The 16,387-nt window shown below is 41.5% G+C and overlaps 1 protein-coding gene across 1 annotated transcript in view; it reads right to left on the bottom strand.

Moving 5' to 3' along the window:
- LOC127631816 (NXPE family member 3-like) overlaps positions 1-16,387 on the bottom strand; it is a 34,398-nt gene that overhangs the window by 15,549 nt on the left and 2,462 nt on the right. Inside the window, exons 2-5 of the mRNA XM_052110175.1 lie at positions 9,417-9,824; positions 4,700-5,115; positions 4,492-4,568; positions 3,497-3,700 (exon numbers count right to left, since the gene is read on the bottom strand). Of these exons, the coding sequence (XP_051966135.1) occupies positions 3,497-3,700; positions 4,492-4,568; positions 4,700-5,115; positions 9,417-9,809 (1,090 nt within the window). The 5' untranslated portion in view covers positions 9,810-9,824. The remainder of the gene's footprint in view (positions 1-3,496; positions 3,701-4,491; positions 4,569-4,699; positions 5,116-9,416; positions 9,825-16,387) is intronic.

Genomic DNA, 16,387 nt, shown 5'->3' with positions numbered 1-16,387 from the left:
TGAGTCTACATCAATTTGCTATCGGATTACCCAAATTATATGGTTAATACGTTGCGTTCTTTGTGGTGTTTCCTTGGTTCTTGGCACTTGGTCGAAAGTTCGTTCCGTCAATGTTTTGACTTCTGTATGGTCGAAGTTTATTGTCTGTATGAATTAGTTTAGCTGTGAAGCGAGGTGTTCTCACTCCTTCTCGGGACGTCGAGTCCCGAGCTCCCTTGGATCTCACATGGGAGGAGCTGGCCGTCACATTTTTTTTTATATGGTAGTAGGACTTTTGAAAGATAAAAAAATACTGTCCCCTGAGAGAAAATGTATAAAAATATAAAAGTCTGAATGGACCATATTTATATTTTTCTTAAAGTGAGAACCTACTAACAACAAACCAAAATGTACATAACAGTGAAGCATTAAAATACTGTTTGCCTAATTTATGTATAAATATAGGCTTTCCTTGCCATCCATGCCATGATGATATCTCTTATTAATTTTCACAAACTTAGAACAAATATCTGTTTGTTTATTATGAAAGGCTCAGCTTGCTGATTAATAAAGCAAAATTTAGACTGAAAACATTTTATAGTCTAAAGGCAGCACATTAACTTGTCCTGACACTGACACAAACCTGCCTTAGGTGAACCCTGATAAATTGATTCATTTGACAGACGCTTTTATCCAAAGCGACTTACAGTGCACTTATTACAGGGACAATCCCCCCGAAGCAACCCGGAGTTGAGTGCCTTGCTCAAGGACACAATGGTGGTGGCTGTGGGGATCGAACCAGCAACATTTTGCTTTACAGTTATGTGTTTTAGCCCACTACAACACCACCAATCCAGTGATTCAAACAGACCCTGATTGAATCACTGATCAGACAGATGGAGATATTTAACTTTTCTTAATTTTTGCTTTCTGCAGTGTGTTTAAGGGAAAGATGCCATTATCTTTAGCGGTGTCTCTGCCTGTAAATCTACATAAAGTAAAAATCATTATGCGGCGCATCATGTCTTTAGCAGGGAGAGAGGCAATGTGCACGAAGTGGGAATAAACCGTGTAGTGCTGTACGTGCTTTAGTCCCGCTTTTGAAAGCAATATTTAGCATTATTTCCATTAGCGGCTTATTTCTGCATATTCACGTATACTTACATAATCTCTTAGCCATGTGTCAGATAACTAGCACAAAGATTGTAAAGATTTAGATCTTGGCCCGGACTAAATTGCCATTTGTCTGAATTCGGACTGGAGTCTATTGACCCTGATCTAGGTGGTCATTTGACCTCTTTCAGTTTATGGTGTCAAGGAGGATTCTGGGACAGACGAAATACTACCTGATGCTGTTAACCTTTCTGAAAGTGCTGACTGCACCTGTGCTAGATTTTTATGATATTTGCAGATACCTGCCAAGTTAATACACCCTTGTCATGACACAAAATGACATTATTAATGTTACATGGAACTTGAAACATAACTATAACCCCAATTCATATATTTTTTTAATTAATAACACCCCCAAACAGTCCCCAAAACTGGCACAGACTACCTCATTAATTATGCGAACACAACAGCCAATAGCAAGTCCCAAATCAAAACCACAACAGACAATCTTTTTTTCTATGAGGTTAAGTTTCACTTTCCTGACAGAATTAATAACCTGTGTTGTTTGTCTCTGATCTGCAAGGGGGGAAAATAGCTAAATAATTCCACTGTCACAGTGGGGAAAAAATCAATTATGCATTTTTTTTTTACTAATTTATTGTTTGATTCAAATAATGTTTGATATATTATAAATAATATATCACTGTTAAATATCCTAAAACCATTTATATCTAACCCCCACCACAAACCAAATTATTTAGGGGGCCCAAAAATAGTTCTGTGCCCAGGGCACAACATTTGGTGCAACGCCCCTGTCACCACACCACTGTACAGATTTATATTACGGTGAGAATGAAGAGAAATTAGAAAACTTGAAAGCACTTTATTAAAAGCAACAAACTGTCAAACAGCCAGCTGAATAAAATCTAACAAAAATAAACAAAAACTAAAAAAAGTTCGCCAGGTACTTGAATAGGAAAAAGAGCTAAAAGTAGACTGCAGTGGATGCAGGCAATTCAGAGATAAAATGATAAGTGACGCCTGTGGAATCACACATATAGCATGTACCCTAGTTCTCTAAGAACCCTAGGTACCCTAATCTCTCCTGAGAAGCAACTTATGGCTATATTAAACAATAGTGGAACATTTTATCACACTGTAGGCTAGGATAAGATGTAAAAATAAAATCTGTTTTTTGATAATATTTTTATATTAAATAAATCCCACACATTTTCTCTTTATTAAAGAAAAGACTTATGGTAATAAAACCGCTTTAATTAGGTTACTGATATGACTGAAGTAATTTCTTTAAAACTTTTGAAATAAGGAAAAAAAAAATCTGAGTGCACATTGAACCCTGATGAATCTCATTATAAACAATATCCAGGCTTGTCGATGCATATTAGAATGGAACAATTTAAATACAGGACAGTAAAGACACAGCATGACTGTTATGTTTTTCCATTGTAAGTTACGCAGTTCTTTAAATAAGCACATCACCTGTGACACATTTTTCACATGCAGTACCAGTTATTTTTGAACACTTTACATTCCTCCATGTCAAAATAATGTAAATTCATTCCAGGCAAATAAATGAAAGGAAAATGTTGATTTCATTTTTGATGATAATTGGGCCTGGATGAATGTTTTCTTTGCTGTAGTGACAGGCTGTCATTTGCCACACATCTAAAATATAAACACCAACATCCTGAAAAGCCCATCGTAGAATTCTGTCCAACTGTAGAGAATACCAGTCACTGCCAAACACATCCTATTACAAACACAGAGAAAATATACACTATTAACCATAAACAGAGTGGCCTCCTTGTATTTTAACACTTGGTCACCCTGGTTTATTTTCAACACTTGGAACACATGAACCTTTTACCTTATAGCCAGTGTTGACAGTCTTTATTATGATAATAGTGTCTGGTGCCCGTTGTAACAATGCCAGTACAGATTTGCGAATCCTCAACACTCTATGGATGAAAATCTCCAGAGGGTATGTGGTGAAGTGGGGCCCCAGATTAAACACAATGACAGTGTGGGGTCCTCCAGCCAGGTCATCAATCTCATTACTGATGTAGTGCAGATTCGCCAATGATGTTTTCCGACACCGCAGAGGAACACCGTGAGCCCTCCAATGTAAGTCAATGTTGTTCTCCACATCTACTGCTATGAGTGGCCCTGCCTGATATTCAACATGCAGATTCATCTGCTTCAGGGCTGCAGAACAAACATTAATGATCCCAGAATTATTGTGTCTGTATATATGATGTATTATTTACATTTGAATCATGACTGTTAAATCACAGTGAATAATCTACTGACTGAACTATTATAGCAATGATCCAATAAGCATATGTTTATTAAGGCACTTTTATGTGTGGGGCAAAAATCTTACTTGGTACTGCTTTCACAAAGAATTCAAACCACTGTCTCATAGTTGAGTCTCCCATCATGTAGACGTGTTTGTCTTTCAGGCACCGTGTTGTTGTTTGCATTGTGAAATGACGGGTGCTACAGACAAAGGACGTCCACACATCATTCAGGTAAAAGCCAGCTGGAATTGGTGTTGGCAAACCAGGACGGCATTTCTCGTTTACATCTGCAGGATGGAGTAAATAGAGACTGTAATGTCACATTGAAGGAAATCAGGATTATTTTTCAAATATATATATGTTTTTCAATGCCTCAAACTAAAATGACCAATTCTGGAACGTTCCTTCTTTCCATATCTTTTCTTTTTTTTAGCTCATTTAATCTGGTATAAGGTAATTCTAGCTTGCTATTTAATTTACTGATTTAATTTACTTTGACAAAGCATTACTCTATTGAACAACTGTTGTGAATGAGCAGCGAGGGCAGACGAGGAGATGCGGATCCAAGTGCAGTTCAACTTTATTAAAGAAACAAACAAGGCAGGTACACGGAAAACACGGGAACAAAGGAAAAACCCTCAATGGGGAAATAAACACAAGACTGAGAAAACGAGCAGGGAACACATACCAGGCTAACAACATTCAACGATAGACACCGACTGAACAAACAGGGGTTAAATACACGGACATGGGAAGACAGGAACCAATGAACAAACAGAACTCAAACAAGATAACAAGGGGATAAACAGAAACCAGTGGCAAATTAATGAGGGCAGGTGAAAACAATGAATGAGAACACGAACGCTAACAGGGAGACTGTGGAGCTAAACAAGGGACAAAAGTGAAAACTACGGAATACAAAAGTGACAAAAATGGTAAACAAAGGGGTAACAGTGAGAACAAGACGAGGTAACCCTAACAACAACACCATCATAAACCAAACATCAACCAAATTTCCCTACATATTGAAACTTTTTTAAACAAAGTATCCATCTCCACAGATCAAAGCCCAACATACCAGTACTTTCACTTGCATTAGAAGGAAGAATTTTGATGATGTTCTTTTCACCATTGATATAGTTGTTGGTTTGATTCCTGCCAAGAAAGAGAACGTATCTCTCAAACTGCCTTATCATAAATTTATCATGACGACAAACTAGTTAATGACTGAATGAATGGGGTAGAGAAATCAGGTAAACAGTCAATCAAGTATCTTTTAATCTCACAAAAGCATATTTTCTTCTTTAGTCAGGCAGTTGATATACCCGCCCATAGAGTGGTACATGGGGGCACTGCATGGCAGGGATTTGGGTCTCTGGCAGCGCCATGTTTCTCCATTACGGGAATCTGTGTATTCACAGCAGCATTCTCCAGTCCCCATGCTCTCCAGTCCATTCTTGTCCCACTTCACATTACACTTCACTACTTCACTCAACCTGGTCCCATTTGGTCCTGGCCCCTCATAATATCCATTGAAAAACACTCTGTCAGCGTCAGTGTCTCTGTGACGCCTCAGGACCTGCACAGCTTCACTGGAGTGGATAAGACGTACAGCCACCTGTGCCTCTCCAACCCATGGCAGGAAGAAACGCACAGAGTAGGAACCATTGTGCAGGTCCACCACCTCCCCAAACACACTGGCCTGTAATGGAGAAAAATTATTTTACCATGAATTAGATAGTAAAGATTCATAGGGAATAAAAGGACTTAAATGTTGATCTGTTTCTCACCCACACCTATCATATCCCTTCAGAAGACAATGATTAAACCAGGGGTTTTCATAGTTTTAAACAGTAAGCCCCTGTGACACATTTCTGGTCAGTCTCAGTGGAAGAGAGGAAGTGGGAACCTGCTTACAAACTTTAGTGATATTTAATTTCTGAAGATTTTCAGCGTATCCACAAAACAAACTGCACAAGAAAAATAAATAATTTTTTTCTCAATGCAGGCAGCGTCGACATTGCCTTTTGACTAATGTACAGCATGAAACATGGTATTATCAATTTGGGGCTGCGCCTGCCCATGACCCAAGTGGAAGTCCATACTTCCACCCGAGCCAAAGGTGTTGCTCTTAGGATCCAAAACCACCTGGCTGGCACAGTCACTGTGGAATTCTTCTATTACCCCCATATCTAGCATGGCCTTCAATTGTTCCCATACCACTTATTTTTTGTGTTTGGGTAATCGATAGGGAAGACTGCATACCCCTGGGATTATTATGATATGTTGATCTACGAGATTCGTATGACCGTGGAGAGCGAGAACATGTCGTAGAACTCTCCTTGCATCCTGGCAATCTCTGTAACTTGGGATTGTTAGAGGTGGTCTTCATAAGTGACTGGGGTGACTCGATCGGTGGCTTTTAAGTTCACCTCTGGCCCGAGCTCCTCCCTCTCCAGAACCACCTTTGCCAAAGTCACGGGAAATGCCTCTCTCCATGGTTTTAGGAGATTGAGGTGGTAAATTTGACATGCTCCGCCACTATCCGTTCGTTTCACCTCATAATCGATTTCCTCAACTCACCGCGTGACCTCAAAGGGCCCTTGCCACTTGGCGAGTAATTTAGAGTTCTATGTGGGGAGCAATGCAAGGACTTTATCTCCCAGTGTAAATTTCCGAAGTCGAATGCCACTGTTATACATATATATATACACTCCCTTGTATCCTCCTGACGCAGAGCTGACATTGACAGCCCCAGCACCGCCTCCACCTGTAACACCGCTCCCTATACGCAGACTGTGCAGTCTGCGTAGGGCACCAACTCCCTAGGGGAGCACCATCTTACCCTAGGAGATCACCAGAAAGTCCACTGGCTGCCCTTACTCGCACGTTATATGTTATTCAAGGACCATAAAGCAGCTGCGGAACACAAACGATCGATTAACGCAGAGTATGTGAATGGAGCGCAGTGAAGAGTGGAGCGTTATGATTTTGCCTTGAGCAAGAAGCGGGATTTAAAAAAATCGGAGCATCATTGTTTTCTCTCAAGAATGCTCCACTAATGCTCTATCACAGGCAAAACACCTGCTAATGGACCTTAATGCAATAATTCACCACATGTTAAACAGTGTTAAACACTATTGGCATGAAGGAAAGATGGAATTTCTGATATAACCAGAAAGAATGTGATTTAAAAAATATATTAATTTAAAATCTAGCTCGAATTCCAAAGCAAAAGTTACTTTCGCTTTTTGTTTTCATGCTCCCTATTATTGAATTAAGAACAACATGCTGAACAACATGCTTGTGTCTCGTCTCTTTATTATTGTCAACTGGCATATAGTGAAAATGAATGACGGGATGGTGAAGGAGAACACGAGTGGGGAGGTGATTGCCACAGTCAAAGTTTTGTTGTGAAATCCTAAAAGACGTGTCCAAAAAACACGATGATAATCTGTTCACATGTGGAGAGAAAATCTAAAGGTTATTTTTAAATTAAATATCACCTATTAAATATTTTGAATAATCATATCAACATTCTAATCTAATGCATCTCGGTCAAGCCAGCCGCCACTTCGAAATGAGCGGTCATACTAGCCGCACCTATATTTCGCGGTGCGCGTATACACTGGTTATTGCGGTATGACCGTCAGAACTAAAACAGGTTAAATTCCTGCGAAGGCAATTTCACATGCATTCATTTATTCTGTCTGTCTGTCAGAAAGAAAGAAAGACAGAACGAAAGAAAGAAAGATTTTAGCACACCTCACAACCTGTCACTGCAAGATATATTGAATTCCAAAATAACCCCCCCAAAACTCATATATTACCTTTTTTGTCCATACATTCAGAAAATCATAAAAATAAAAGTCCTAGCTTCCACAGACCAATTTCACCTCAGGTGGGGAGGACACCTTCTCAAGGTGTGAACTACAATGTTTCAGGACATTCTGATGTTGTCTTCCAAAATAAGATCCCCCTAAAACTCGAATATTAGATGTTTTGTTTACACATTCAGAAAATCATAAAAATAAAAGTCCTAGCTTCCACAGACCAATTTCATCCTCATATGGAGAGGACACCTTCTCAAGGTGTGAACTACAATGTTTCAGGACATTCTGATGATGTATTCCAAAATAAGAGCCCTCCTAAACTCATATATTACCTTTTTTGTCCATACATTCAGAAAATCATAAAAATATAAGTCCTAGCTTCCACAGACCAATTTCACCTCAGGTGGAGAGGACACCTTCTCAAGGTGTGAACTACAATGTTTCAGGACATTCTGATGTTGTTTTACAAAATAAATGGCCTTTAAAGACTTCTGTTTTCTGTAATTGATGAGTAATTACATTTATTTCCCTGTTTTTCTGTTTCAGTCACAACAGTGCCCAAGCCAGTGCAGATGATGTAAATTGCACCGTCGCAATGTCTTTCATGATCTCAAGTTGGACAATTATATCCTCTCAGTTGTGAACAATGCCCAGAAGAGACTTTTATTCCTATTCCCTTTGTGCTTGTGTCTATCCATTGAAAATATTAATTGACACAAATCTCTCTGTGGTGGACATTAATTTGTGCAATATAGATGTCATTGTGATATGTAACTGGCATGTGAATACATTTACATCTTTTTGGACTCACATAAAATTATGTACTTTAAACAAGTATTGTAATCGCCCATGTTGCCTCAAGGACTGTTTGTCTGTCGAAGATCGGTGTAACACTGCTTTCAATGTTTCTTCCTTATTTACATTTACATTTAGTCATTTAGCAGACGCTTTTATCCAAAGCGACTTACAACTGAGGACTAAAGCAAGTGAGTCATTGTGAAGAGGCAAGAACAAAGCAAGAAGTGCTCAAAATACAAAGTTCAGGCATTGCTCAGAGTAGCAAAAACCAGAAAAGGGAGGATTTAAAGGAGAAGGAAAGTTTTTTTTATTTTTTTTATGTTAAGTACTCATGGAAGAGATGAGTCTTCAGTTGTCTTTTGAATGCTGTCAGGGATTCTGCATTCCGGATGAGGGTGGGAAGATCATTATGCAAATGTATTTCTCTGTGTCCCTATTGGAAGCTTTCTTCTCTCTTTCTGACTTTTACTCACAAAACATCACATATAATAAACACATATTGGTATCCTTGACCAATAACTTTGAAGCCTCAAAAGTGCTCTATACAAATCAGTTATGCTGTCCGTGGTGCTGAAGTAGCTACTCAATTTATTTTTGCATGAAACATAAAAATGTATAAAAAGACAAAATAACATTTTCAAATTGAGTGACCAATCTCTGAAAGACATTGGTCACTCATTCAAAAGACAACTGAAGACTCATCTCTTCCATGAGTACTTAACATAAAAAAAACTAAAAAAAAAAAAACTTTCCTTCTCCTTTAAATCCTCCCTTTGTAGCTTTTCATCTAGTATTGTGTATTCATTTTTCATTTAATACACCTTCTGCATGAAAGGTTATGATAATAATAAGCATACTGATATAACTTTACAGAGGAGAGGGAAATTGTTGCCGCTGTCATACTCTGCTTCACGCTCAAATCACCTCTGCACAGGGCATCAGTTTGGCTTGCGAAGGTGGTACTTCGCTGTCCTTATCTGCATATCGTGGCGTCATTTTGTGGTCCATTCTGCAAAACGCGGAATGATGAGAAATGCTGGATTTCTCATCATTCTCCACAACTCCCCTGACATCCTCTGGCACCTCCCAGATTGAAAACTGTGGGATTAAACCACTGGAGTCGTATGCTGCCTTTATGTGCTTTTTAGAGTTTAAAGAAATTACCCATTCACTTGCATTGTATGGACCTACAGAGCTGAGAAATTCTTCTAAAAATCTCCATTTGTGTTAAGTAGAAGAAAGTCATAAACCTCTAAGATGACATGAGGGTTAGGAAATTATAAAATTATTTGTATTTGTGGGGAACTATTCCTTTAATTTTTGCTATATATCTAGTAACGCAATTGCATATTTAACAGCATTTATGAAGTACCTTAGTTGCAGACGAGAACAGCTTGGCTTGAAAGAAGTCCCCTCCATAATATTTGGGTCTGTTGTTAAAATCCCTTGCATGCACAATAACAAAAAGCTCCTCCCCTCTTTGGTAGCTCTCTCTCAGGTCCTGGATGATGAATGTGGAGTGGGCTGGACTAGTACTGAGGGACACAGGTGTGACAGATCTGTTTGGTTCAGCCCAGTAGAGAGCCTGCTGTAAATTGGAGTACTTGTCTAAACTGATTCCTAATTCAGAGTAAAATGAGCTTGTGAAAGGTTCTTCTGAACGGATTCTTAATACACTGTCTGTGGTTTTTGTAGAGTTGTGGAGGATTGCATTGTGCTGACACAAAAAACTGTCTGGAGATGGTTTCTTCTTTTCACTACACATATACGACCATACAACCTACAAACACAAATAAATGGTTATTAATCAACAGTTCCGTCAGGACCATTTCATCAAATAAATAGTAAGTTGTATACTTTATTGGCATGTGGACACATGAAAGCAATTGGTGTTGGCAGATGGCAGTATGGTTCTGTTCTGGTAGCAGGGAGAGCAGCAAATAACCCCCAATGATTTTTGTCTTTGAAAAAGGAATGTATGTTTTTGGAATCATGCACTGAGATTGTTGTTTTATGCTGAAATACTTGGCTGATCTGTAAGATAGAGTCAAAGTTCCGAATGCCAGCAGGACTAAGAAAAAATAAAAACTAAAACTGCAATCACAAACAGCTTTCAACATGTGTAACCTGAGCCTGTTGAAGACCGAGACCAACCTCCCACGTTCTCTCAGAATGAGGGACTGACTGAATGTGTAATAAGGGATATATTTGTTGGAAACTACTTTTGACTGGTTCATCTCTGATTATTGTTCAGGGTAATTAATATAAAGTAATAAATGACAGTTCAAATTAAATATATTATTTGTTTGATATTGACAGCTGTTTGGGAGATTAATTTATGGTGACAAAAGTTGAGTTGTTTTTAGGGACGTACCGAAATAAAAATTCTGGGCCGAAACCGAAAATCCAGGATGCACTTGGCCGAAAACCGAAACGTACTTTTTTTTGTACCTATTTTTTTTGTGTGTGTGTGTGTATAATTGTATTAATATTATACTTTTTCATAAATTTCATGAATTTAATGAATCTGAATTGAAAAACTACAAACCAATAAAATAAATCACACTTTTATTGAAAGTAACACACCAAAATTGGACAAAAATATATTACAACTATATTAAATATTATTCTTCATTCAGTTCTGTAAAAATCTAATTTTAAAGATTTTATTAACAATTATCCAAATAATGTAAAGTTTTAGAAAACTATTATATGCAAAACAACAGTCAAGTAATGAACTTAGCTAGCATCTTTCAAAAAGTTTAAATATGCAACAGTAATTTTAATTAAAACAAAAGGCAGAACACAGAATGGCAGAGGGCCTCTATTCCACTGATCTATATATAAATATAATATATAATTATATATATATAGATCAGTGCTCTATTCTGTTTATGTAAACGTATGTACACTTTAAGTGATTAAGTGATTTAAATTATTGTGCAAAACAACAGTAATTCAACTAAATCCAACCTCAACTGTAAACGACAGATGTATCCTCAAGTGAAGAACAAGTGTAATGTAATTGCTATACACATCAAATTGGACCGCTTTCTATTTAAGTACAAGTGACAGGTTTCTCTTCAAGAACAAAAGTTGCTAAACTTTCTGACAGTCTCTCCTGTCAGAAAGCTCATCAAGAACATGAGATGCTGCACTGAACAGTCTCTCAGTCTCTGTGCTGGTGCTTGGGCAGATAAATACCTGTGCGCAATCCGCGCAAGCAAAGGAAAGCCTTTGTTTATGCGACCGTAGACAAGTCGCTTCTGGAAATGGGAAGTTCAGCTAGATATGTCTCAAGTTGTGGTGTAGCTGCGCTAGTTGTGGCACTGCTGTGGATCGGGGCACTTTCCTGTAGAATCTCTTGCTGTACTCTGTATATATTAGGGTGACCATATTTTGATTACCAAAAACCAGGACACTCGGCCCGGCAATGAGATACTCAAATGATACTCAAATTTTACTCAAAGATGCCTTGTTAATTTCAATACATTTAAAGTAGGCTATGCCTATTGTTATTACAAAATATTAAAATTGAAAATTGTTATTACAAAATACTATCTATCAAACACACAAATTCAGATAGGCTTCTCAGAGGTTACTCAACATGTTTTATTATGACAGGTTTCAAAAATAATGAATGAAATTATATAAATAATGTCTCTTCTGTTTTAGAAAAATAAATAAATAATAAATAACAAAGAAATACCTCCAAATTGAACAAAAATAGCTCTCACAAACTTACAAAAACTCACTAACAAAATAAATTTATATATTTAGTTTTCTTCTTCCTCTTTATCCTGTTTTTCTTCCTCATCCTCCTTGTTTGCCCATCTATATTTAGCTGTAGCTGATCTTTCCCAGCAGTTTTTTGTTGCTTAACAAATAAGCATGACAGTCTTTGCAAGAAGTGTCCTTGAAGTTGTATTGCACAAACAGAATCCCTTTCAATGACTCAACAGAGAGCTGGTTCCTCTCCTTTGTCCACTGGCTCTGCATCAGTGAGAAAATCCCCTCAACATTTGCATTGTGAGAGGGAAGTGCAAAGACAAACTGTGAAATCTTCAGTAGTTCTGAGTAGCATGCAATGCTTTTGGCCTTCTCAAAGTATTTGGTCCACTTCTGGTGCACCTGCAGGCCAATGAACTCCTCATTACTGTTGCACCTTTCTATGAATTTCTTCAGATTGGCGACCTGGTCAAAACACTTGACATCATCAATTGGCACCCCCTTCTCTCTTAGGTACTTTATGCAGGCCTCCACATCATTCCAATCTGGTGGCTCACTCATATCCATCCACATAAATGTTGAGAACTCTTCCATGGGACTCATCCACTTCTCCAGATACCCCAGACATGCACTGTACAGGCCTTGTACATCAGCACAGAACTTGTCGCAGCCCTCACCAAATCCATCTCTGCGATTTTCTGGCAGTAGTCCCTTAACTTTAAGGGACATGAAATTGTTGCTCTTACGTTAAAGAAGAATGTTGTGGATGCTGTTCAATATTTTCTTCACCTCCATGATGGAGTTATTCTCCTTTTCCATTTGTTGAATGTACGTGTGGAACACAGACACGAGTGAGTGAGTGCATGTGCCACAGGTAGATCTCACTGAAGTCGTTTTCAAAAAACTTCTTGATCACTATGGGTGGCTTTTGCTGTGACAGAAAGAATGCCTTTAAAGCTGGAAACATCTGTAGCATCCTCTCAATGCCTGGGAACAATGACAGCCACCTTGTCTTGCTGTGAGAAAGCATCATCATGTACTCAATGTCAACAAAATCACAGTACTCCTTCAGGTTCTCAGTGCGCACAGTGTACATGTGGAAGTACTGGTAGATTTTAAACATGATATTCTCAAGGTCAACCTCTATTGTGTCTGCCCCATGATGAACACAATTATTCAATATGTGTGCAGGGCAACCCACACCAATCAGAGTCTTGTTCTGCAGCAACCTCTTCAAATTTGCAAACACATTGTTTCCCCCTTCATCACGTCGGATTCCACCAAAATTTGTGTTGCAATTGTCTCCAGTAAATGCAATGCATTTTTCAGACAAATTGTTTTTTGCCAGTGTTTCAGTGAACTACTCTCACCTCGCAAAGCTTTTTTATGTTTTTCGGTGTCCATGTGAGCTTTGAGATCTGTGGCACCCCCATTGGACACCGAAACATTATGTGCCAGGTTTGCACACGGTGCACGCAACCTCCCACTTGTCCCAACCGGGAGAGTAAGTGGGGAATTTCTTCTGTAACTCAAATATACTATATATCTCTTGAAATTTCTGATGAACAAACACTGCAGATCGCAAATGTGATGTCCTTATCAGAAACTTTGAAGAATTTCCACACCGCTGACATGATCGGCCTTTGTTTGGTAGCGCCGTGATAAGGGCTAAATCGATCCAGAGTTAAATCTGAGCACTGAGGGGCGGGGCGAGGAGGTATATATTTTCGGCTCATATTTTCTGCCTTTTTTCTCTTTCGGCCAAAAACCGAAAGTGCCATTTCGGCGGTCGAAATTTCGGTGCATCCCTAGTTGTTTTACTTTACTGTACTGAAAGTCTTAATAGATAGCTTAATAATGTCTACTTTATCTACGTTATCACTGTAACAGTTAAACAAATCAAGTGCAAAATGTAAATAAATTTGTATATACTACATGAAACAAATGTTGTATTATTTGACCAATTTTAAAGTTTTATGACATTTTGTTCCTGAAATCCACCCTTCCGCTGGGATCAGGATAATCCTTATTTAAAAAAAAAAAAATTTGGATCAAGGTATCCCAATCCTACTACAAAGTTTTGAACACATACTGAAGGTTTGATCCAGATTAAAACTGGATTATGTGATGTAAACCGATTTCAGAATCCTTTTTTTCTTTTCAACAAACTATTTTCAAGATTTGATCCAATCCAATAGCCGAAATCTGATCAGATTACTTACAACTAGGCCCTGGTATTTAAGCAGCACCTGTAATGTTGGAGTAACGAGGCAGACGAGGAGTTACGGATCCAAACGCAGCTGAGGCTTTATTTGAATAAACAGAAGATAAACACAAACAAACAACCCACGATGGGGAAATAAAGCATAAAACAGTTAACTAAAACACGAAGGATCAAACGGAGAACTTGGGCAGGGAACACATACCGGGTTTACACCAAACAACGATCGACAAAGACAGCACAAAGACACGGGGTATAAATAGACAAACGTGGGAAAGGTGGCCAATGAAAGGACAGAACTCAAACAAGGTAACAAGGTGATAAACAGGAACCAAAGGCAAATTAACCAGGGCAGGTGTAAACAATGAACAGTGAATACTAACGCTAACAGAGGGTTGTGGAATCAAATAAAGGACTAAAGTGACAACAAGATGGAAAACGAGAGGGCAACAGTGAAACGAGACAGGGTGGACTATGGAATTAAATAAGGGACTAAAGTGAAAACTTAAGAAGTGAAAAGTGACAAGATGGAAAACAAGGGGGCAACAGAGAGACAAGACAGGGTAATCATTACATAGCCCCCTTAAGGATCGGATTCCAGACGATCAAAACAACAAAAGACGAAAAAAGACCCACAAAGAAAAACCAAAATGAGGGCACCAGGGGCAAACAGACAGAGACAAGTGGGCACATGGGCGGACCAGGGGGGTACACTGGGCAGGCAGGAAGTCCATGAGGGGCCATTAGGCAGTCCAGGGAGGTGGAGAGGGTAGATAGATAGACCATGGAGGCCGAGAGGGCAGGCAAGCAGTCTATGGGGGTGTGTCAAGGGACCAGGGTCAGGTGGCCGCAGAACAGAGGCCGGTTTAGATGGCCCAGGAGCTGGCCACTTGGCAAGGACAGGGACCGGGTCGGGGGGCCTGGGAGGAGGCCACTGGGCAGGGACTGGGTCAGGAGGCCAGGGAAGAGGACTCAGGACAGGAACAGGGGCAGGAGGCCTGGGTGGAGGCCACAGGGCGGGAACAGGGTCAGAAGCCCTGGGAGGAGGCCACAAGACAGGGACCAGGTCAGGAGGCCTGGGAGGAGGCCACAGGACAGGGGCCAGCTCGGTGGCCTGGGAGGTGGTCGTGGGCCAATGGCCGGTTCAGGGGACCTGGGAGGTGTGGCCACTGGGGGAGCTGGCGGAGCAGCGTGAGGCGGAGCCAAGGAGGACCTCTGAGGCGGGGCAGTCGAAGACTTGGGTGGCGGCGCCGCAGGAGGCATAGGCAGGGCCGCAGGAGACCCTGGGGGCGGAGCAGAGGCAGGCAGAGCCATGGTGTACCCTGTGGGCGGAGCCGTAGAAGGCTTGGGAGGCGGCGCCGTGGAAGGCTCGGGAGGCGGAGCCGGGGAGGCTCGGGAGGTGGAGCCGGGGAGGCGATGGCGTAGAAGGCTCAGAAGGCGGAGCTGAGGGAGGCTCAGGAGGCGGAGCCGAAGAAGGTTCTAGAGGCGGAGCCCTAGAAGGCTCTGGAGGCGGAGCCGTAGGAGGCTCGGGGCTAAGCCCTGGAAAGCTCAGGAGGCGGAGCAGAGGGAGGCTCTGGAGGCTCAGGAGGCGGAGCTGAGGGCGGTGGCGCCGTGAGACAGTTCTTGAGGCGGAGGCCTGGAAGGCTCGGGGATGGAGCTGAGGAAGGCACAGGAGGCGGAGCCAAGGAAGGCTCAGGAGACAGAGCCGCTGGAGGCTCTGGAGGCGGAGCCGTAGGAGGCTCAGGAGGAGGCTCGGAAGGCAGAGCCGTGGATGGCTCGAGAGGCTTGAAGGGTAGAGCCCTGGGAAGCTCGAGGGGCTTGAGGGCGGAGCCCTGGAAGGCTCGAGAGGCTTGAGAGGCGGTGCCCTGGAAGGCTCGAGAGGCTTGAGAGGCAGAGCCCTGGAAGGCACGAGGCGGAGCCCTGGAAGGCTCGGAGGAGCCCTGGAGGCTCGAGAGGAGCCCTGGAAGGCTCGAGAGGCTTGAGGGGCGGAGCCCTGGAAGGCTCGAGAGGCTTGAGGGGCGGAGCCCTGGGAGGCTCGAGAGGCTTGAGGGGCGGAGCCCTGGGAGGCTCGAGAGGCTTGAGGGGCGGAGCCCTGGGAGGCTCGAGAGGCTTGAGGGGCGGAGCCCTGGGAGGCTCGAGAGGCTTGAGAGACGGAGCCCTGGGAGGCTCGAGAGGCTCTAGGGGTGGAGCCGTAGGAGGCTTAGGGGGCGGAGCCCTGGTAGGCTCGAGAGGTTCAGGAGGTGGAGCCCTGGGAGGCTCGAGAGGCTTGAGGGGCGGACCCCTGGTAGGTTCGAGAGGCGGAGTCCTGGAAGACTCGAGAGGCTCGAGAGGCGGAGCTCTGGAAGGCTCGAGGCGGCTCTGGAAGCTCGGAAACTCGGATGGCTGAGCTCTGG

Source organism: Xyrauchen texanus, chromosome 38 (assembly GCF_025860055.1).
Source record: "Xyrauchen texanus isolate HMW12.3.18 chromosome 38, RBS_HiC_50CHRs, whole genome shotgun sequence".
Taxonomy (NCBI): Eukaryota; Metazoa; Chordata; class Actinopteri; order Cypriniformes; family Catostomidae; genus Xyrauchen; species Xyrauchen texanus.
Note: the sequence above shows the minus strand (reverse complement) of the source record. Positions and strands in the feature narration are given on the sequence as shown.